General features: G+C 39.2%; 1 protein-coding gene and 1 pseudogene across 3 annotated transcripts; both read left to right on the top strand.

Annotated features, from left to right (window-relative positions):
* Positions 1-1489: 1489 nt before the first annotated feature.
* On the top strand, positions 1490-22854 carry LOC311488016 (annotated as a pseudogene). The gene is made up of 20 exons: positions 1490-1868; positions 3030-3102; positions 3791-3923; positions 4432-4656; positions 4888-5063; positions 5229-5353; positions 5731-5859; positions 5969-6088; positions 6182-6279; positions 6424-6535; positions 8566-8690; positions 8909-8980; positions 10596-10672; positions 11465-11605; positions 11721-11854; positions 12320-12456; positions 12553-12646; positions 16729-16989; positions 20732-20739; positions 21727-22854. The product of its transcript is annotated as an uncharacterized misc_RNA (transcript).
* Positions 9897-16403, top strand: LOC311488266 (uncharacterized protein). Of its 2 annotated transcripts, XM_084544870.1 has the most exons (5): positions 9897-11854; positions 12320-13548; positions 13701-13887; positions 14218-14345; positions 14619-16403. In XM_084544870.1, the coding sequence occupies exons 2-5, from the start codon at positions 13318-13320 to the stop codon at positions 14934-14936; spliced, it is 864 nt and encodes a 287-aa protein (XP_084400996.1). In that variant the 5' UTR covers positions 9897-11854; positions 12320-13317; the 3' UTR covers positions 14937-16403. The 2 variants fall into 2 exon arrangements, with proteins under 2 accessions (XP_084400996.1, XP_084400995.1); XM_084544869.1 differs by having other exon boundaries at positions 9897-13548.

Genomic DNA, 22854 nt, shown 5'->3' with positions numbered 1-22854 from the left:
GGAGGCTGGAGGCGAAGCTCCAGCAGAACAGCACCTGGGATGTGTGGAGAGGCGTAAAACTGATCACTGGCTTCAACATCAAAGCCAAGCAGCAGGACAGCGGTCCAGACGGAGTCAACAAGCTGAATGTTTTTTTCAGTAGTTTCAGCACTGGACCCCCTACTCCTCCTGGCTCAGCTGAGACCCCTGCCCTGATGGTCCCTGTCTTGGACCCTCTTCAGTTTATGTATCAGCCTCATGTTGGTGTGGAGGATGCTGTCATCTACCTGCTGCAGCGCGTTCACTCTCACCTGGATAGTGGGAACACCACTAACAGCTCCTCCACCATCCCCTGACTTACGGGGCTCCCTGTCCGATACTGTTATTAGTAATGCAGGGGCACCCTGGGACTGTCCTGTCTCTGCAGTAGTTCTCCGATGACTCTATGGTTGAGTGTATTAGAGATGAACAGGAGGTGGAGTACAGGACACTGATCAGAAACTTTATTGAATGGTCCCAGGCAAACCACCCACTCCTGAATGTGGACAAGACCTAGGAGCTGGTCACTGACTTCAGGAAAAGGACACCAGCAGAGCCCATCACCATCCAGGGCCTTGAGGTGGAAGCAGGACCGCTACAAGTACCTGGGAGTTCACATGAACAGCAGACTGGACTTGAGGGACAACAGAGATGCTGTGTACAAGAATGGCCTGAGTAGACTTCCTGAGGACGCTCAGGTCGTTTAATGCAGGCAACCGTCAGCATCTGGAAACTAGACTTTTAGAAAATGTCCGTTCACCTTTTCTGCATTCACTAAAACACCAACCAAATGTACAGATTTCCACTGATCTAATATTCATTCATTGTATTTCTTGGCCCAAACAGTTTTCTTCTCATTAATGTTCTTCCTCGGTAGTACCATGTAGCTTGAAAGCCTGACTCACGCATTCTCCTCTAACAAGTTGATCTTGAGCTGTAACACTTGAAACATTATGGTGGGCTCTTATCTCAGGAGCTGTTAATCTGCAGTTTCTGAGAATGGTTGCTCTAATGCAGATATCCTCGGCAGCAGAGGTAACTCTTGGTCTTCCTTTCCTCATGAGAGCCAGTTTCATTCCAGCGTTGTTGTTGTTCATGTTATGCAACTGCACTTGAGGATCCATTCAAAGCTCTTGAAATGTTTCGGACTGAGTGACCTTCATGTCTTAATGTAATGATGGATTGTCGTTTCTCATGACTGGTTCTTAATCCAGATTAGAAAAGCAGTAGAATAACGCCTTTCACTTGTAGAGAGCTGTGCACCAACCACCGTAACAAATCGTTACAGAAAGTCATTTATTCCTTCTGCTATTAAGCTTTTAAACACTGACCCCACTCATTTTAACTTTTTTAAGGTTTTATCTATTTATTTACTGGATTTATTTATTTATTGGATTTCTACTAATGATTTTATTGATCTTAATGATCACTGATTTTGTGATTGATTATTATGTGCCCATGCACTTATTGTTTCCTTGGCTTACTTGTTTGTTTATTTGATTGATTGACTGTATGAAATGTATGTGGAAAAGCTACGATGCAGAAAATAGTCAAGCAAAACTGAAGAAAATCTTAGCTGTGATTTAGAAATCTATAACAAAAAACCAAAGGAACTGAAACTGTTCACAGCAACAAACAAATAATCAACAGCTCCATCCTGTGACCTTACCTGTCTGCAGGTAAACATTTTATTTGAATATTTAAAGGAGGGTTTTACATTAACATAGCACACTGATACACCCATCCAGTATCCATCTGAGTTTGACACTTCACAGGCTGACCTCCACTCTGCTCATCACCTTAACGTGAAGATGGCGACGACAACAGACCGCGGTGTCCCTTTCAGTACGGTGAGTTTACTCACTTGTTTTTAGCAATTTTGACTGGGGGCCAATACATGAGAAGAGTAAAAAACAGATAGCTACTTTATGCATGCAATGAGGTTAAATATATCCATATAGTATGAATTTCTGTTCATATATTGAGTGAAGTTACAAAGGATCCAGAGCTCTGTGCTCACATTTATTTGACATTAACTAACTGGTTAGTTAACACTCTTTATATCTTTTCTAAATATGTGAAACTTTCACTTTCTTTTTATGTGTGTGTTGGAGAATATTTTTTCTCAAAGACATTTTATTACACAATAATTGTATACAGTTATTATTTCCATTGTTTATCACACCAATTTACACTATAACAACATCATGTTTTCCCAAGGATTTAAATCTTTTGGGGTTTTTTGTTAGACAGAATCTCAAAACTGTCAATAACACATTGCTGGTATCACTAAATTTTTTTCGCTTGGTGTGTGAACGATTAAAAGGATGTGAATTTCATTTTTAATTGTTATTTGAAATCGAAAGTCCAACAAACAAAAGAGTAGCACAAAATTGCAGGAAATGCAAAGTTTGCATGTAGATCCAGGGTGGGTACTCTCTTAATGCAAACTTTGCATTAAACTTAATGCAAACATGTAAGCTGAGGGTATTTGCTTCCCAAATGAGTCGACTGGAACCAGTAGAAATCAAAGTGAAAGTCCTATATCTTAGTTTTTGTTTCATGAGACAGACACATGGTATGCAGGGCTTTTACTTTCCAACAAAAAACAGCCGGACAGCTGTTCACATTCTCTGTGTCACAGAAAAGTCAAATTGATCCAAAATCTGTTTTGGACTCAGCTCAATAAAGCAGATATGTGCAAATATAACATCACCATAGTGCTGTTATAAGGAGCATTTCACTTTTCCTCCAGCTGTACCTCACACACATATTTAAGTCATGGTCTGGTGTTTATTAAGCGGATCAGAATAAACATTTGGTGGATGCCCTCTGAGCTTTACTGCTATTATAACCCTTACATTTTCATTCTTACCTGTCAAAAATGCTACATATTTTACATGTTCTTAACAATGTAATAAAACTAATTTGAGTAGACTGATGCATGAAAATAAGGCCACTTTAATATCAAATCTAACCATTGTATCAACTTTAATCTGTTCCACTTATAGCTTTCTCCAAAGTATCTTCATAGCAACTCCACCAGCCACACCTGGCCCTTCAGCGCCATAGCTGAACTCATAGGTGAGCCGTCTTCGCTTATATTTTCAACAGAGATAGGGCGTCTTAGTTGATTTCTCCTCAGGTGACCTTCATAGCTAGCATTTCATAATTTCTTTTATTTCTGTAAAGTTAAAATTAACATCTCCAATATATAATATCTTTTTTTGCTCACCAAGGTTCCCCAAACAATGTTAACCTGCAGCAACATTTGAATCATTACCACTACCTCCAGTCTTAGGGTTATGAATCTGTTTTGCCAAACAAGTCAATGCAAATGTTTCTTAGTTTAGTGTAGTATATAACCAAGCCCTGTTTGCTTAGTATTTGCATGAAATACCATGCCACCTTAGCTTAGTGTAGCCAGACTCAGAAGATGAATCCCTTAACATGCCATTATTGTCTTAGCGTGCAGATGGATAGTACTGCAACCAATCACTTTGTCATCCACAAATTCAAATCATCTGGGCTCAGACTACATCACTGTTACTCTTCTATCCAACACTGTATAAACTAAGGACATCTTCCCTGGTGCATAACATGTTCCCAATGCAATGTCTCCAGACAACTTTCCCACACAGAATCCAATTGAAAAACCATCCAAATTGGGCTCTCCATACGCCTCCACATCACTGCAGTTTTAAAATGTTGGAAAGGAAACAAAAATTTGTGTATAGTTTAAAAATGCTTCATAAGTTGTATCGTTTGACAGACAATGCCTATGATCCAGATGTCAACGCAAAACAGTTCTGGATTGATAAGACTGTAATCAAACGTGAAAAATGTCTCACTTTTATGGATAATGGAAATGGACTGGACCATGAAACAATGCACAAGATGCTCAGGTATAGATGCCACTGCTTGGTATTCCCTGAAAATTACATTTTAAGTGGTAATGAATCATACTAAAAAAAAAAAAGTGAACTTTTTGGGTAAGGAAGGAGTTGCTCTGCTTCTTTCTTACTCTCTGTGCTCACATATACTGTGTTTTAATATATCCAAATTTCCAGTAAAGCTGTTCTCATTCACATATGTTTCAGTTTCAGTTGTCAGACAATGAAACAAATATGAAATAGTGACTGAAATGTGTCTTGCTAAGATTAAATATTCCATTGCCATTTCAAAATTGCTGCACTGCTAAAATCATGATCTTATAGTGGCAATGTATTATGGCAAAATCTTTGCAAATATAAGTTGGACACAGCCAGTGATTCGGAAGGAGAGTTATCTAGGGACTGTTGAAAAGCAAGTAGGAGAGAAAGCTGCCACACAGAGCGCTGTGTTATCGTTCTTTAAATATCTGTATGAACAGAGAAATTTCCTACGTCACTTCTTTTATTTTTCCCCCTTCAGCTTTGGGTACAGTGACAAGGCTGCTTTGAATGGTAAACAGCCCATTGGAATCTATGGGAACGGCTTCAAGTCTGGATCCATGCGTCTTGGCAAAGATGCCATCATTTTTTCCAAGTCAAGGAACACGTCGTGTGTTGGGATGCTCTCTCAGACCTACCTGGAAAAGATTGATGCCAATCAAATAATCATGCCTATTGTTTCCTTTGAAGAGAGAAAAACAAATGAGTATATATCCTTTCCCTAATGCTCTGACACCAATCACATATTCATTATATGATTATCATGTGTAGTGAGATGAATGGGACACAGGTGAAAAATTTGAAAGAAATACCCCAACTAGGAATGTAATGTTGTCTTTTATTGTGAAAAGGTTTGAGTGTAGTTATTGTTTAAAAGTATGTTATTTATTTTGTGAATTTGACATGTTGAAAGAGACATGCTTTCTATCAATCATAGGACGGCAGAAATCTCTGTAAGAGAAGAGCACGAAGCCAGTCTGCAGGACATTCTGCGCTATTCACCTTTCAACACGCAAGAAGAACTGCTCGCTGAGGTCAATGCCATCAGTTTGTCCTGGTCCAAAGGGAAAACTGGCACACGGATCATCATCTGGAATCTGCGCAGGTCTGTTCGTAGTCCACACACGCTGTACACTGATGAATACACACAGCTTTACCACTTTAGCTTCCAAGTTTCTTGGAGCTCTGTTTTGCTAATTCTTCAAGCACCCCAGGTGCTTCTCTTGAAAAACACTGTTATAAATTAACAAAAAACATTTGTTTTTTGTAGGACATCAGCTGGAACAACAGAGTTTGATTTTGAGAAGGACCATTACGATATCCAAATTCCTTTGGACGTCTACAAGGAACTGAAGAAACCTTCTCAAACGTCATACATCCCTGAGTGTGTGTTCTCACTGCGGGTAAGGAGCAGTAATGTATGGACTGATGTGTGTGCACAGTTTGACTCCAGAAGATTCATCAGTGAAAGTTTTTGTCATTTCGTGACATTGCAACTAAACTGAATGTATAAAACAGTCTATGCAGCTTCCACAAGTGTTAACTTTCAGTGAAGTAGGAGGGATCAGCAGTTAAACTTCTGAAATTTAAAATCTGATTTTAGACTTTAGAACATTCAGTGTCATGTCCCAAATTACAGTCCCGTTTCGAAGAGGTCTGTAATAACAGAGAAATTGCCAAATCATAGTCTTTTGGGGATTATATAGCAAACCATTTTCAGTGTTTATCACATCTCCTTGACCATATAAACAAACTGATATCTGTGTTTGTAATGTTTCAGGCATATTGTAGTATTCTCTACCTGAAGCCTCAGATGCAGATTGTGGTACGAGGTCAAACTGTTAAATCTCAGCTCATCGCTAAGAGCCTGGCCTGCATCAGAAAGGATCATTACAAGCCCACTTTCCTGGTATCCTTTCATCACAGATGTCTTTCTAATCTTCCTCTTTTTGGTTGGTGATGGTTGGTGATATGTGTTTATTTTGCTGCTCTTGAGATTTCCTTGAACATTAATTCAGAACAAATGCATTCCTATAACTTTTGGGTACAACACCAAAAGTAAAGACCAGTATGGCATTATGATGGATCACAAGAATCGGCTCATCAAAGCCTACGAACGTGTGGGCTGTCAGCTTAAGGTGAGTTTGGACTGTTTTAAGAGAGTTTGATTATTCCACATGTATTCAGAGGTTTCTGAGTGTTATCATTTGCTGAATCTTTACCTTCTACAGGCCAGTAACATGGGAGTTGGAGTCATTGGGGTCATAGAATGTGACTTTTTAGATCCTACCCACAACAAACAGAGCTTTATGGAGACAGAGAAGTACAGGTAATAACAACAATGCTGTATTTACAGGTCTAAATTAGCAAAAAATTAGCACAATGGATATCTGATGCATAAAAAAATATTTTTATTAGTTTGTTCATATTTCCCGATTCCTTGAAGTCTGACCAGTTTGATGTTGTGATACAGAGACACCATCACCAATGTGGGGATCAAACTGGAGGAGTACTGGAAGGAAATCCACTACAATAAGACCAAAGAAGATCCAAACAGCACCATACCAGTAGAAGATACCATATTAGTAGAACATGATGTGACTGCCATCATGTGTTCTGCATGTACAGTATAATTGGTTTAATCACGTCATTGACTCCTCCTCAGGAAGCAACCAGATCAAAAGTTGATTCAGTGTGATGACTGTTTAAAATGGCGAAAATTCCCTGATGGGATTGACGAAAGAAAGCTACCAGAAAAATGGCTCTGCCATATGAATGATGGATAATCAAAGCATTATCAATTCAATTGACAACTGAAAAAAAAAAATATGTATATATATACAGTATATATATATATATATATATATACGTATATATATACAGTATATATACATATATATATACTTATATTCCTTGAAGGGTTGCTAACTCATGGTTTGTTAGACTAGAGGGTTTACACAAACTGTGATGATGGACTACTGATTGGGCCTTGGTATTCACATACAGCTGTCTACCAAACCAGCTAATGCTTTCTCTTTATATCTGATTTACACATACAGGAGCAGCGATGTAAATGAGGAGTCTGAGGTCTCTGATGATGACCAGTCTCCATACAATATGACCTATGAACAAGAGTGAGTCACAAATTTCCATTTCAAAGTCCCCCACAATGTACTGAATGTTTAGACCCAAAAAGATTGATATTGCTTCCTTAAATCAGATCTAAAATATTAACTGAAATGACTGCAGACATGCAAAGCCAGTGAGGACACAAAGAATTAAATGACAACCTTAACTGAGTAAGGACAGTTAATTAGCCGGGTGAGAGTTTGTTGTTGTGATTTACCATCAAAATTTGGATATGATGTTCAGAGTTAACATTATATTCATGGAGTCTAAATTTAGCCAACCTTCCAAATTCTACTTGTACAACATTTCTAACATTAGAGCTCTGGGACTAATCATTTCATGTTACTATTTCACGGAAAATTACAACATAACTTGCTGCTGACAGGGTTTGAACGATTTCCGACTTTATCTTGTGAAAGTCGAGTCAACGCTGACGACTAGTAGCCAAAGATATGACTCATAAAAACACAGTAGAAAGTAATGCTTTGCAGCCATGAAATCTTTATTCTTGACCTGAATACATGTTGTTGTGTCTCACGCAAAAGAAGCTACAGCGGCTTTTCTGTAAGTTAACTGATGCTTAAACACGGGCTGCTGATGGCCGTAACCCTCACCAACACCATAAACACTGTCTGTCTGACACTTCTAATATGCGACTCTCACTCAGCAAACTCTCTGCTCAACAAAAACTTCCACCTCTTGTATGGTGCATTCACTGACATCCAGGCCAAAAAACACTCTCTACTATCACAGTAACAATGTAAACTAGATGATCGCAAGCGATCATAAAGGGGTCCATGCTGTGGCGAAGTTGTCCCCGAGTGGGGCGCAGAGGCATAAGCAGGTCGGACACGGCCTGAAAGGAGGCAAAGTATCTGTGAAGGAATCCTTTGAATGAGAAGTGAATGAGAGTCAGGCAGGTCGAAAGCAACGAAAGTTGGTGGGCTTGTATGCGTTTACTGTGGTGGTTTCAGTTCAGGTAATCAAAGCATTATCAATTTAATTGATGATTGAACAAAAAAATAAATAAAAAATAAAAAATAAAATCCACTCATATTCCTTGAAGGATTGCTAACTCACGGTTTGTAAGACTAGAGGAATTAGACAAACTGTGATGATGGACTACTGATTGGGCCTTGGTATTCACATACAGCTGTCTATCAAACCAGCCACTGTAACCTAAGTGTATTTGCTTAGGTCAGACATAGCTTGCTAATGCTTTCTCTTTATATCCGATTTACACATACAGGAGCAGCGACGTAGATGAGGAGTCTGAGGTCTCTGATGATGACCAACCTCCATACAACATGACCTATGAACAAGAGTGAGTCACAAATTTCCATTTCAAAGTCCCCCACAATGTACTGAATGTTTAGCACAACGGATATCTGATGCACAAAATATATTTATTAGTTTGTTCATATTTCCCGATTCTTTGAAGTCTGACTAATTGGTTTAATCACATCATTGACTCCTCCACAGGAAGCAACCAGATCAAAAGTGGATTCGGTGTGATGACTGTTTAAAGTGGCGGAAACTCCCTGATGGGTTTGACGAAAGAAAGCTACCAGAAAAATGGTTCTGCCATATGAACCCTGACTATCAGTTCAGGTAATCATTAGCATTATCAATTCAACTCATGATTGGAAAAATATATATAAAAAAACATAAAATATACTCATTGGAGGGTTGCTAACTCATGGTTTGTTAGACTAGAGGGATTACACAAACTGTGATGATGGACTACTGATCGGGCCTTGGTATTCACATACAGCTGTCTACCAAACCAGTTAATGCTTTCTCTTTCTCTATCTGATTTACCCATATAGAAGCTGTAGTGTAGATGAGGAGCCTGAGGACTATGATGATGAACCTTCATACAAGAAGACCTATATACAAGAGTGAGTCACAAATTTCAAAATCCACCACAATCCTGAATGTTTAGACTCAATAAGATTGATATTGCTTGGGGATCAAGCAATATCAGTTGCTTGACATAGCTTGCTAATGCTTAAAATTGTCCACTAATGATTTCCGTATTCTAAGTACGTGTTGAACAACTTCCGACTATTATGTTGTGAAAGTCGAGTCAGCGCCGATGACTAGTAAGATAAGATAAGGCAAGATAAGACATGTTTATTGATCCCACGTATCGGAAATTAACTTGTCATAGTAGCACAGAATTTGTCAAAAATATACACAAAACAGTGACAACGTAGCCAAAGATATTACTCATAAAAACACAGTAGAAACTAATACTTTGCAGCAATGAAATCTATAACACAACAGAGCTGAACATAAACACATGAGCCTATTAATACTGTGCACTGCAGACATGTTTCGCCTGTTTAAATCAGCACTGTCAATAGCGTTTAATAGCACTTCACAGCGTGTTGTAAGACAGCATAGTGTAGCCGGGTTTAAAAAAAAAGTGGTATATTTTCGAAGCCTTTTCAGTGTACTGCAACTTGATAATGAAATTCACCTGCAAACTGCTGATTTGCGCTCTCCTTCTCTTTGTTACTGCGGGCATTTGGTGAAGTTGACCCCTGTCGAGAGGATTATGACCGTTCCTCTGCTAGTGTTAGTGGATGCCTTTTCAGATGAGTGTGCATTGCACACTTGATGAACCGCTGCTAGTTTACTGCAACGACCCACTGGGTTTCTCAACTGTCTTGTCTTCTTAGAGGCGTTCATATTGTCATTGTCACGTAATCAGTGACTAGTCAACATGATGCTTAAAGAGTAATGACTTTATATCACTGTTAACTGTGAACTTTAACTCGTTTTATGTCTTCAAATGCCGAATTTCAAACGGCTAATGTGTAGTGGCCGAGTGAATGTCAAGTCCATGTGCGAGCAGCATTAAGGTAGCTAACGTTAGCTAATTAACATTAACTAGCAAACACTCAAATTATCAAGAGTTATGTTAACTTTGTTAATACAGTGTGGATGTGTGATTGTGTAGTTCTTTGTGACGTTCAAATATTATAGTGGAATAGCGAAGATTGCTAGTGTGGGGAGTTGGCTAAACTAGCTAAAGTTCATGTTAGCTGGACTATCCGTTGCCTTTGCATGAGCGGGTAGACATTAACTCTGGGTACTGAGTAAGCGTTGTCTTTTGTATTTTAAAGTTACCGCAGGTGTTACTGACAGACGTTGTCGTTTTTAATGTGTTGGAGACATTAAATTTAACCCCGGAACCCGCACGTCTCTGTCACGTGACGCTGTTTTGGTCGGTCCTGCACGCGACTTCAAACCCTAGCGGGAGCGTTTCAGAAGCGTTTAGCCTGCCAGACTTTGTTTACTTGCTCAGATTTTTGTCATTTTCTTTCGTTTATGTGCTTCTAGATCTGCTTCTCCGTGTGTAAATATGCTACGTAGTTAATTAGTTTCTCTTTTGTCTGTTTTTACTACCGGTAGTTTGCGCGGGGTGTTTTATTTTGAAAATCGACCGGATCCTCTCTGCTTTTTCTGTGTCCGGCTTCTGCCCGCTCGAGGTGCTCTGTGTTGAAGCGGGCTGCCCGCGGTGTCCGTCAAAAATAGATCAGCGGAGGCCCGCTTTGGTGACGCTTCCCGTACCACGGCTGCCGGTGGGTTTTGAAACATTGAATAGCACATGTAATGCGGACGCGCCCGGTGGTTTTTGTATTGTAACGGTAGGATTAAGTAACGTTACTACAGCAATGTAAAGTAAATCCGTATGACAGTTGGGCACCTTCAGGAAGATGACATGATTAAGTTAAATTAAATCTTACTGGTCATTTCTGCAAAATAGCTGATTATTTCCCAGCAGTTTGGTGGCTTGAAACAAACTTTATTATATTCAAAGTGAACGTGATTCACCTCAAAAGGTGGCCTCGCTTCTGGACTGTTCAGTTGAAATGCATGATATTCTTATGTATGTTATGTATATTCTCAAATTTGAGGGAATACAGTGCATATAGTTTTTGTTTATTGTAATAATGAGCACATGAACTTTAACCATGAACTGTGCTGATACTCTCTGCAGGGAATTAAGATTTGCACAAGGAGCTTTAAATGCTAATAGTAATAGTAGCTGTTTAAAATTGATATACTGGAATATTAATATAAAATGATGGAAAATTTTAAGTTCTTGGATTTTGGAATGAATCAATATCTTACAAACGTCTATATGTGTTTTGTGTTACCCTTTCTAACCACACCCTTAACTTTGGATGCATTGCTTAAAGTATAGTTGGTACAAAAACATAAAAAATAATTTTAATTCACATTAAGTGTTTGTTTGAGCCCTACTGTAAAAGGTAATCCAGATTCAGTGAATATTAAGTGAGTAGTGAAATGTTATCATTAGATAAGCAATGGTTTTCTTGTTTACACAAGCTTTTGTTCCTGTGTCCTAGCATTTGCAAAGTTTGGTGTCCCAGCTGTAACAGAAGGTGTGAAAGTTGTCGACAGTTCAGGGACTGAGTTGGATGAAGATGTTTTTCAGGATGTAGTAACGGATCCCTCAACTGGGGTGTTAACCATCAAATATGACTCAGGTTTGTTTCTGTTAAATTTCTATTATGTTATGATGTTTATTAGAAGTGACAGGTTAGGGTTATCAGCAAACTCTATATAATGTGTTCTTATTTCGATTTCTCAATTCATGATTAGAATCTGTTTCCACGGTAGCCTCTCCTGAGCAATCCCAACCATCATCCCTCAATTCCTTGGACTCTGAGGACACAGACATCATTTCCGATAGTCCCTCCAGAAAACGCCAGAGGTTGGACGCAGAAGCTGAGCAAGTAAGTTCTTATAAATAAGTTCTTATGACATTTACGTGGTTGGAAGACATTGTTGATCTCATTATGTCTTGAAGTTTTTTGTTTTTTAGCTCCTGAAAGTTTTTTATTTTATTATAATAAAGTGTACACTTCAAGTACATCAAAGTTATTAAAATCAATTAAATTTATATGCTTGTTTTTATTATTATTATCTTTAACAATAAAATATAAATTAACAAATCCTCTCTGTAATCCTTATAACCTTGTCACTGTCTGGATGGAGCTCTTCAGTGTTTGTTACTTCGGTGCAGCCTTTACCTGAATTAATAAACTGTCTGTAGTCTGCTGATTGTTCCGCCGATATCTTTGAGATTGAATCGGGACATCTTTAGCCATGATATGAATTTATTTCCAGCATTTAAGTGAACTCTGATTTGCAGTGGATATAGTCCTAATGTGCTGAATTGTTTTGTATTGTGTTTCAAGTTGGTGGAATCCGTTCTTACCAACAAACCTGGTGGGGAACGTGTAATAAATGAATACAGGCGAACCAAATCCTTGACTGATGAAACCAGACGAAAAATGGTCAACATACTAGCAGCTGACATGACGGAAAAGAATGGGTAATTTGTTAACAGTCCTTGTGTTCTGCTTAGAGATTAATTTGAAATCGAAATTAAATCCAGTGAATATAACCGCAAACCCCTTTCTCCTTGCAGTACATCCCCACCCAGACAAGTGAAAGAAATGTACGCCAGAGAAATAGTGACCTTATTCCCCTACCTCAGTGACCCATTCTCTAAGAGTGGCTATGTGAGTTGCACACAGTAATGGTTGTAGTAATGTTAAATGCTGTATTGAAAAATTTTGAATCCTATCGGAGCCTGTTGTTTTCACTTTTAAATGTTATTAATGAATGTCTTTTTTTTTGTTATCCTTTCATCCTCCAAGGAGCACTATTATGATGGTGAGAGTGGAACTGGGTACTTGGCCTGGAGGATTAAAACTATTCAGAGAGGCACAGCTAAAGACAGGCGATCGTCGTTTGGAGGTAATACTGGAAAAATGTATGGAACAAAACAGTCGCAAGATCAGTTATTGCATTTGTTGCACATAATGTTTAAAATAATACAATATTTTTCTTGAAGTCTAACTACACCCTTCAATTCCTCTGACTTTGTCTACAGGCTGGCATGGCAAATTTTAGGGTGATTCAAAACAGTAGACATTTTGAGCCACTTTCAATGCACAAAATAATAGTAATAATCATAAGTTGTGAAGAAAAAAATGTCAATATTAACACCAGCACTGATATGTTTCATCACAGTACAGTCAGTAATTAAGTTTATACTTTTGGTATAAAGAGTAAAGAGTACCTCTTTAAAAGTTTGCCAGGTTTCTAAAACTGTTTTTGATATCAGTATTTATAATACTGTATTTTCCCATGTTATGTAGAATCAGCCAAAGGATCATCTGGTGAAGCCATGTCTGGAGGACCAACTGTCAGACGAGAGTCCGAGTTCGATCCAGAGACTGCCCTGACTGAAGATGAGTGCAACGAAGCAATCTCATTGATGAAACATTCAGCTGATGAGGACACTGTCAAGAAGAAAATGAAACTGACGTTTGTGTATCGCCGCAACATGGTCCTTGACCCCCAGCAGTCGAGCAACATACTGTCTGACTTTCCACGTTTTAAAGACGTCAAAGGCTTGGTAATTATCTATCATTATTTTGAAAACATTATGACAGTTGAATAGTTTTTATAAGATGGTAGACAGGCGTTGTAGTAATACCCCAATAACTATCACCCGTTAACTTTGGTTGCCTGAAATTGAAATTGTCACCCATCACCACCCCACCCCAGGTTGAACAGGATTTCATTCTGATGTTTGGAGAGGATACCTCAAGCAAGCTTCTGGAGAGGTGGCCGGTCATGTTCAAGAAAAAGATCATCCAACAATGCAGAAAGCTTCTATCCACAAGTGAGCTTGAAGAACTCTTGCTGGCAGCTGATCCTCCTGAGGATGGCACTGAAGTTGATGTTGACTTTGGTAAGATAATTGTTCGTGTTCTTCTTCTGCTGCTCTCATATACTTGGAATATATAATTATCATATCTAAACATTTACATATCTGGATGTGTGATAAATGTAAGAGGACATTATGTACGCAGTATATTGAACAAAACTTCAAAAGCACTGAAGTGTTTGTCCCATGGTTTGATTTGGATAACTTCTTGTGATGATATAAAACTGCTATCTTTCCGTTATTGTTTTTTTATTTATTTATTTAAATGCTACTGCCATTGCAGAGCCACTGAATTTTGTTGACAGCCCGCATAACTGAAGTGTGTTGAGATTGAACACACGATTGTTGTTACAGGTTGGGACAGTGACCTTTCGTCGGTTTTATTGCTGCTACACCTGATTCCACCCTCTGCTCAGGGTCGGAAGAGACCAGGAAAGGTTTCGGCATCCCAAGCAGAGAAGCATCTTGTGGTCTTCAAGAAGGTTTGTATTTTTGGAGGTTATTGAGGGACAAATCTTATATAATTGCCTAATAGTTGTAGAATATGGTCATGCACAATAAGGCATTAATAAAGTGCTTTGTAATGAGTACTGACAGCCAATATGATGCTAACGTGTATTCTAATAAGCAACTAGTTGGTGGTGAATATGTCTCACTTAAAGTATTATTATTTAGTTTTTCTGTTCTTTTTGTTTTGGTTTTATGTATTACAATTGTCCAATTGTAATCATATCTTCATGTGTTTGTCTTCGCAGAGTGGAACAAACATTCAAGAGCATCTCGATGCCATCACCACCAGAGCTCAACCCTATCTCCTGGCTGTTGGAGTTAAGAAGAATGCAATCCATCAGTTCTTCATCATTCTTGACAAGAATGCCATACCTTGCAGGTCAACCTCTTCTCTTGGTGCCTTTGATGAACTGTTTAAGGCTCATTTTGTGTTTGGCACATCATACAACAGCATGCTCCACAACATGTACACTTTTATCCAAACCACAGTGTACAACATTGATGTCGGCAAGGTCAAGGAAAGTCCTTGTGTCTCTGAAGTTAGGGCGAGGTTGCTTCATTAGTGCTTGAAGTTTCTCCTCTATCATGCAGTGTTTTGTTTGTCAGGCTGAGTTAACAAGTTCAAATATGCTTGTTAGGCATTTACGATTAGTTCATGGTTACTTACCTGGAAAAAATCTCAGGCTTAAATGTGCCCAGACTGGATGTGGATGTGTGTTTGGTACATTTTCTGGTTTTAGGAAACATTTAAACACCAAACACACTGAGTATATTGACCAGGAGGTTGACACTGATGTTAATTTGAGCACAGGAGAGGTGGTGACAGCTAATGTAGATGAGACAGCCACAACATCGCTGACAGGTAACAAAGATGAGGTAACCACAACATCTGAACTGTTGAGAAACTCCAATAGGAGCACTCTAGATATGTGTGCTTCTGCTGTTGCACAACTCAAGGCAGCCGGATTAAGTCAATCTGCTGTAAATAGTTTTGTTTCCTCTATGGAAGAAGTGTGTTCTGAGATTCATAGTCAAGCTAAAGATGCAGCTTTACAGTGCTTATCTCCACAGGAAACAGAGGTCAGGCTGCATCCTGACAGGGTTCTAAAGATGTTCAACATAAATGAGCTGCGTTACTTCAGACCATTTGATGTACAATTGAAGTATGGAACGACAGATTCTTCTTTCTATGTTGTTCCATATTGTCATTTTATGCAGACTTAAGGTCAATGTTTTAAATGTAGATTTGTATTCTACATGAGATGTTTTGATGAGATGATATTTCAGCCTGACATAGTTGAGAGCTGCTAATAAAGTTCTTAAATGCATTATTTTGTGGAAACTTGTGATTTTTACTCACTTAATGGTGTTGCATGTAAGTTGACACTACAAAAGTGTAAAATTAACACTGCTAAGATTTATTTTCAGAAATGGTGTCAAATTTCATTCACACTATACAGTGTTAGAATTTTACTCTATAAGAGCTTGTTTTTCACTGCAAGAGAGTAAATTATCAACACAGTAGTGTGTAATATCAACACTTATTAGAGTGTTAATCTGTACTGGAATGGAACTCAATCAGAATTGATTTGACACCATAGAAGAGTGAATTATCAACTCTACCAAGAATAATATTTACACTCTTCAGTGTTATTTAACCTTTGGTGTAAAATTTCAATAACACTATTCAGTGTAAGCGAGTGTTAAATTTTTACTCTATTTAGAGTTAATTTAACTCTAAATTCTAAACACTATGGTAAGAGTTAATTTAACACTAATTCCGAGTTGGACCAAATACACTCGGAAATGGTGTTAAATTTAACTCTTTAAGTGTTACTTTAACACTGCAAAATTTACTGTGTAGTTTAGTGCGTCAGCGCCGCGCGTTAGCGTGGCAAATGGTAATGCCAACATTAGTATTGGTAATGCTAACATCTTTTTCCTTTTCTTTTTTTAATAACCCCGGCAGCAGCCCTCGAGTCACTCTCAAAATTTCCTGCGGGAATTTTCTAGTTAAACATACAGTACATATATTTTCTTCAAGGACAAAGACCGGTCAAAGGGTTCAGATGGAGCCAGATATTGCTAGACAAAACAAGGCTCTCAGACAGAAAAAGACATCAGAGCGGTGAAACATGATGTGGGCGACCTCCAGATAGAGCTACTGAATCTCCGCCAGAAAGTTGCTGAGATGGAGGACAGGTTGCAGCGGTCTAACTTCCGACTTGTCGGCCTGCCAGAGCGGAGGGTGAAAATGCCATCCAATTTTTACAAGATAACTTACCCGTGTGGATCCTCTCCCTGGCCGGAGAGAAGATTGAAATTCAACGGGCGCATTGTATATTCACCACTCAGGACAAGACCAGACGCCCACGGACACTCATCTTCCGGCTACTTCGTTACCAGGACAGGGAGAAAATTCTTAACGGAGCCAGAGCCCTTTCATCCGCGCCTACATACCAGATTTCCAGCGAGGGAAGGACGTCGACATCCAGACTGCAGTTTGTTCCCGACTACAGCAACGATACCGCGCAGAGGAGGAAAGCCTTTGATGCCGCGAGGAAGCAGCTTGCCAACAGAGGACCCCCGTTCCTGAGATATCCAGCAACTCTGAAGGTTAGACACAATGGCTCGCTGCACTTTTTCGAAAGTGTGGCAGATGCGTAGACATTTATGGCAACGCTTGACCGGAGCCCCCGCTCAACGTCCAGTGAAGTCGGCACCCCCCGCGTCTCCTTCCCCAGCATGCCGGATGATGAGGGACCCTCGGCGGATACTTTTCCCGCTCCAACTTGACCCAAACTGTGGATTACTTAAGGTTTCATGCTGCTTACTCTCCTTTCGACTCCACTAAGTATTTGACCTAGATTTGCTGAAAAGAGCATAATACCGATTAAATCACTTTAAGTTTTCAACTCGGGTTAAAAGAGACTGATTCTGAGGCGATAACCTGATTAGAGCCTAATTTTGTTTTACAAGTGGAGTGTTAATAGGTTAATGTTTCTGATACCCATACGGACTCGGACAGGAGACACTTATCGCTGTTGAAAGCCACAGTTAGTCTATAAGAAAACTTCTTTATTTATTTATTTATTTATTTATTATCCATCCGAAGAGACCACTTATCATCTCTTGCGGGTGGAATGTTTTGTTGTAATTGTTCTGTGTTTGCTGCCAAAGCCTTGCCATTATATAGAAACTGCTATACGTTTTTCTCTCATTTACATTCTTTATATTTGGGGAGTACTATTTTGTGTAGACCTTCATGTGATATCCGCCAGCTGAATAGATGGCATAAACCTGAATATGAATAACTCCTTTCATATAATGTCGTGGAATATACGGGGTCTAAATTCTCCAGTAAAATGCACTAAATGCCTAGAATTCCTTAAACATAAAGAGATTTCCATTGCTCTGATCCAAGAAACACACCTGAAAACAACTGATATTCATAGGTTTCAAAATAAATTTTATAAGTGTGTTGCTCACTCTTCTGCGACAAATAGGACAAAGGGGGTGGCTATTTTATTCAGAAGGAATCTAGGGGTGATGGTGGAAAAGTTGGGCAATGATGACATTGGCAGGTTAACTTATGTCTGTGTTACAATTAATAATATAAAAATCTGTCTGGCATCTATGTATGGCCCAAACATCCATGATCCAAATTTCTTAAGCACTATTTCTACTACCCTTTTAGACTTTCCGGGCCATCAGCTTATTGTCGGGGGTGACTTTAACCAGGTGTGTGATATAAACTGTAAACAAATCTGTAAATACCAGTCCAACCCAGGACTCCCCCCATGGGATTAATACTTTTATTTCTGGGCTTAATATTATCGATCCATGGTGCTTAAGGAAGCCTTCAGTTAAGAATTATACTTTTTTCTCAGCCAGACACAAGACATACTTGAGAATTGACTACATATTCATTTCCGCCTCCCTAAATTACTGTATCAGTTTCACTGATATCCTTCCTATTGTAATATCAGATCATGCCCCTGTGTTATATAACTTTAAGTTCCTACCGACCCACAGTAAAGATTCACACAGGTGGCGTTTCAATACATCATTACTCCAAAATGTAGATTTTTTGCAAAGACTGAGAAATAATCTAACTCGGAGACAGCAGCCTCACCACACATATATTGTGGGAAACAACTACATGCTTTATAAAGGGAGAGGCCTTGTCATTTACCTCCCATTTGAAGGTGACCAGGAGGTGCAGGGTTACGCAATTAGAAGACGAGATACGAACTTTGGAATCTGACCTAAAACAGCAGTTTTCTGAACAAAACTATTCAGCTCTCTCAGCCATGAAATTTGAACTGAATAATCTGCTCAAGGCTAAATCGTACGAGACTTACATATTATGATCAGAGCGAAAGATCGAGAAAGCTTTTAGCTGCCAGATTAAAGCAAAATGAATCCTCTTCTACTATCAGTGCAATCCAAGCATCATCCGGACTTGTCACCTATGACCCAGATGAAATAAATAATACTTTTGCAGAATTTTATTCTTGTCTCTATACAGCGGACCCTGCCCCTGACTTGGCTGCCCTTAAATCGTATTTGTCAGAACTTAAATTACCGTCACTGAATGACAATGATGCAGATTCCCTTGACACACCATTTATTCTTGTAGAACTTAAAGAGCACTGAGCTCGATGCAAAAAGGCAAATCGCCTGGCCTTGACGGGCTGCCTCCAGAGTTGTTTTTGGAACTGTGGGATATTGTTGGGCCATTGCTTCTAAATTCCTTTAACTATGCTTTAGACACTGTCTCCTTCTATCGTGACCAAAATATATCTCTCATATCAGTCCTGCTTAAGAAAGACAAACCACCTTTATAGGCCGATATCACTTTTTACAACAGAACTGAAGCTTTTTGCGAACGTGTTAGTCAGAAGACTGGTGTCATGTGTAGGTAAATTAATTCATTGTGATCAAACAGGTTTCTTAAAGGGGAGACTTGCATCAGACAATATCCGACGCCTTTTCCATATGTTACATGTGTCAGAATTGGATACACAACCCGCAGCTATATTCAGCTTGGATGCACTAAAAGCCTTCGATCAAGTGAGCTGGATATATCTGTGGCAGGTTTTAGAGAATTTCGGATTTGGGAGAAAATTTATATCAGTGATCAAAACACTATACACCAACCCTTGGGCAGTTGTACAAACAAATAATATTCTTTCTAAAACATTTGCTCTGCAACGTGGAACTCACCAAGGTTGCCCACTGTCCCCGCTCCTTTTTGCTTTGTCACTCGAACCACTAGCCCAGACGATTAGATTAGACCCGTACATCTCACCCATTAGTATACAAGGTAGACAACATAAAATTTCGCTTTATGCGGACGATGTATTACTTTTTTTACGAACACTTCTTTACCTCAAATACTCAAAGTCTTCACGCAGTTCAGTCTATTTTCTGGATATAAAATCAACTGGGATAAATCCCTCCTCAATCCTTTAAATCCCGCTGCAAAACACCTCACTTTACCAGTTATTCAACATATTAAATGGCATAACTCTAGGCATAACTGTAACTATATAACTATAACTATATCGCATTTAAATTACAACAAACTTAGAATGAAGATAGCATCGGACATTCAAAGGTGGTCTAATCTCAAAATATCACTGCAAGGCAGAATTGCGATACTGAAAATGAATGTACTTGGCCGACTGAATTTCCTGTTTTCTATGATCCCAATGCCTCCACCACCTAAGTACTTTGATGAACTACAGTCACTGACCACTAAATTCATATGGAATGATAAAAGAGCTCATATTCGCTTAAGCACATTACAGCGACCAAGACACTCTGGAGGCTTAGCAGTACCTGATTTTAAATGATATTACTGGTCATTTCAAATAAAGCAATTGACAATTTGGTGCAACGAGAATGATGTCACACCATGGCGTCAGATAGAGGTAGAGATGGTAAAACCACACAGGTTGACAAACATACTATTTTGTGGATTGAAACCTAGATCTGTGGGTAGAAAGTTTGGGCCAATCATAGGCAACTCCATGAAAATTTGGTTTGCTGTTCAGAAACATATGGGATGTAATGTAGAGCTCTGTGACCGCTCCCCCGTTTGGTATGACTACAATTTATTACAGCATTCTTGTCCCTATTTTAATGACAGTTGGGTTATTATGACAGTTATTCATTATCAGTTTGTCCACAAATTTTATGCCGCACCACAAATTTTATGCCACACCATACAGACGTTTTAAAATGAAACTGACAGATAATCCCAACTGTACAAAATGTGATCAGAATATTGCTGGCACATATCTTCATGTTTTTTTTGGAATGTCCCCCTGTGTCTGGCCTCTGGTCCAAGGTGCATAGGTACCTTGAAAATATTCTAGGATGTTCAATTCCAATGCATCTCCCTTTACTTCTATTCAATGATGACTCTGTTCTTAGTGGCAATACTACATTGGCACGGAGGAAAGTTATATTTGCAGGACTGACTGCCGCTAAGAAGGCTATAATACATTCATGGTTTTCCCCGGCCTTCCCATCGACAAAATAATGGCTAAATTATTTTAGAGACATTGCACTATTAGAAAGGTCATTGGCTATCACACATAAAGCGCGAGCATCTACTGTACAGGTCTGGGACGCTTTTATCAGTTCTCTTTCTGAGAGAACATTGCTTGCTTGGATAGGTGTTACTGTAAGTTACGCTATCTGACTGCAAGACTTTCTGGAAAATGTCTATTCTCCCTTTTTTTTTTAAACTGTTATTATTTTCAGGGGCAGGGCAATGGCATAATGTTTGTAATTGTTTGAAATATTCAATAAAAAGTTTGTCACAAAAAAAAAGTAGTATCCAATTTGACACTGTGGGGCTAGGAGGGATGGTTAAAGTTGATTCATTTTAATTTAAGCTAATGATTTGTGTTTATAGTTTCAGAATATTAATACTTATAGTATCATAATATTCATTTAGAAATATTAGCAATTGCAAATAATATAAACTGTTTTCTTGTTATTTCTTTTCTTGTCAACGGACCACTCCCTTTCCACTTCCCCTGTTGAGACTGCTGACTCCTCTCCTCTGAGTTCCTCTACTGTTTCACAAGCTGGTGAGGAAAAAAATGCTCTCTCTCTCTCTCTCTGTACAAGTAAAGGAAAGGAAGCTTGAGAGATGAAAAGTATTCTTTCTTTGTAGCTTGCAGCCCCTCCAACAGCAGTGGTGGCCTTCGAGTTATATCTGAAGAATTCTCAAAACCAGCAACCCTCCTAGGGTATGTTATTGTGTTGTTCATGAACTTAACTATATCACTTCTGCATCTGTAAAGACATTAACTTTTTTTATGTTCACTGCAGACGAAAAAGATCCCACCCTGATACTCCACAAACAACACAGAAAAGACCTAGAGAAAATAGCTTCCATAGTAGCACTCCAGATACACCGTCATCAGTACATGTGAGGCCACTGAGCGTCCAATCTGTGCCTCATGTTAGTGATGATGAGGAGGAGAATGATGATGATGATATTGTCATCTTGGAGACTGTTAGTACCCCTAAGCCAGATAAGCCTGTCCGTCATTTTAATGAAGTGAAGAAGGAGGAAGAGCAAAGTGATATTCCTATCAGTATGGAGTGTGACTTCAATGCTGCTGTTGATGCCACCTCAGAGACAAATGCTGAAGGAGAGAGCTCTGCAGAGTCTGCTGCTGTGGAAAACTGTCCTTCCCCATTACTCCTTCATGATGTAGCCAGCACCACCACCCAAGTACACAAATTCAAGCAGGAAGTGGACAGCCAAAATCAGACTGAAAGGGAGGATTGAGCAACACGGAGTACGAGTACGAGTAGCAAAGAACAGAGTTCAGATTTGAAAGTCTGCAGCACGGAGCAAAGGCTATTTAAGCAAGAGAGCAGTGAAAACACCCAGAGTGAGAATCAAGGAGAACAGATGTTGCAGAGTGGAGTGGCACATAATCTGATAAGTGATCAAAAAGCTGGTCCTTCTTGCGCAAATGGCTCAAACAAAAATCAAGTCCTCATACAGGACACTGTTACTGTACTGGAGAAAGACTTAAAAGAACAGATCCGTGAACTTACCTTTTCACTGCAAGACATTAAGAGCAGACTGCAGGATCAGTTTGAGATAAATGTAAGGAAGGAGTTTTCTCATCAAGCCAGCCAGACAGAAGAAACAGAGGGAAACACTGACTACAAAAGTCTGTTTGAGAAGGCCAAAAAGAAAGTCAATGAACTCATTAAGGACAAAGAGGCCTTACTAGAAGCTACTGAGATGAAGCCCAGTAGAACCAACGGTGAGGAAGAGGAGAGTGATGAGATTTCAGTGACGGTTGACCGTCTGCTCCGTGAACTGGATCAAAGAAACAAGGAGAGGGATGAACTGCGCTCACAGGTCAGTGACCCAGTTTGGATTTGAGCTAATGCTGTCCCGTTTACTTTCAATACTCCCTTGCTAGTAAGTCTACC

Source organism: Chelon labrosus, assembly GCF_963514085.1.
Source record: "Chelon labrosus genome assembly, chromosome: 5".
NCBI classification, from domain to species: Eukaryota; Metazoa; Chordata; class Actinopteri; order Mugiliformes; family Mugilidae; genus Chelon; species Chelon labrosus.
This window is presented reverse-complemented; position numbering and strand designations above follow the sequence as displayed.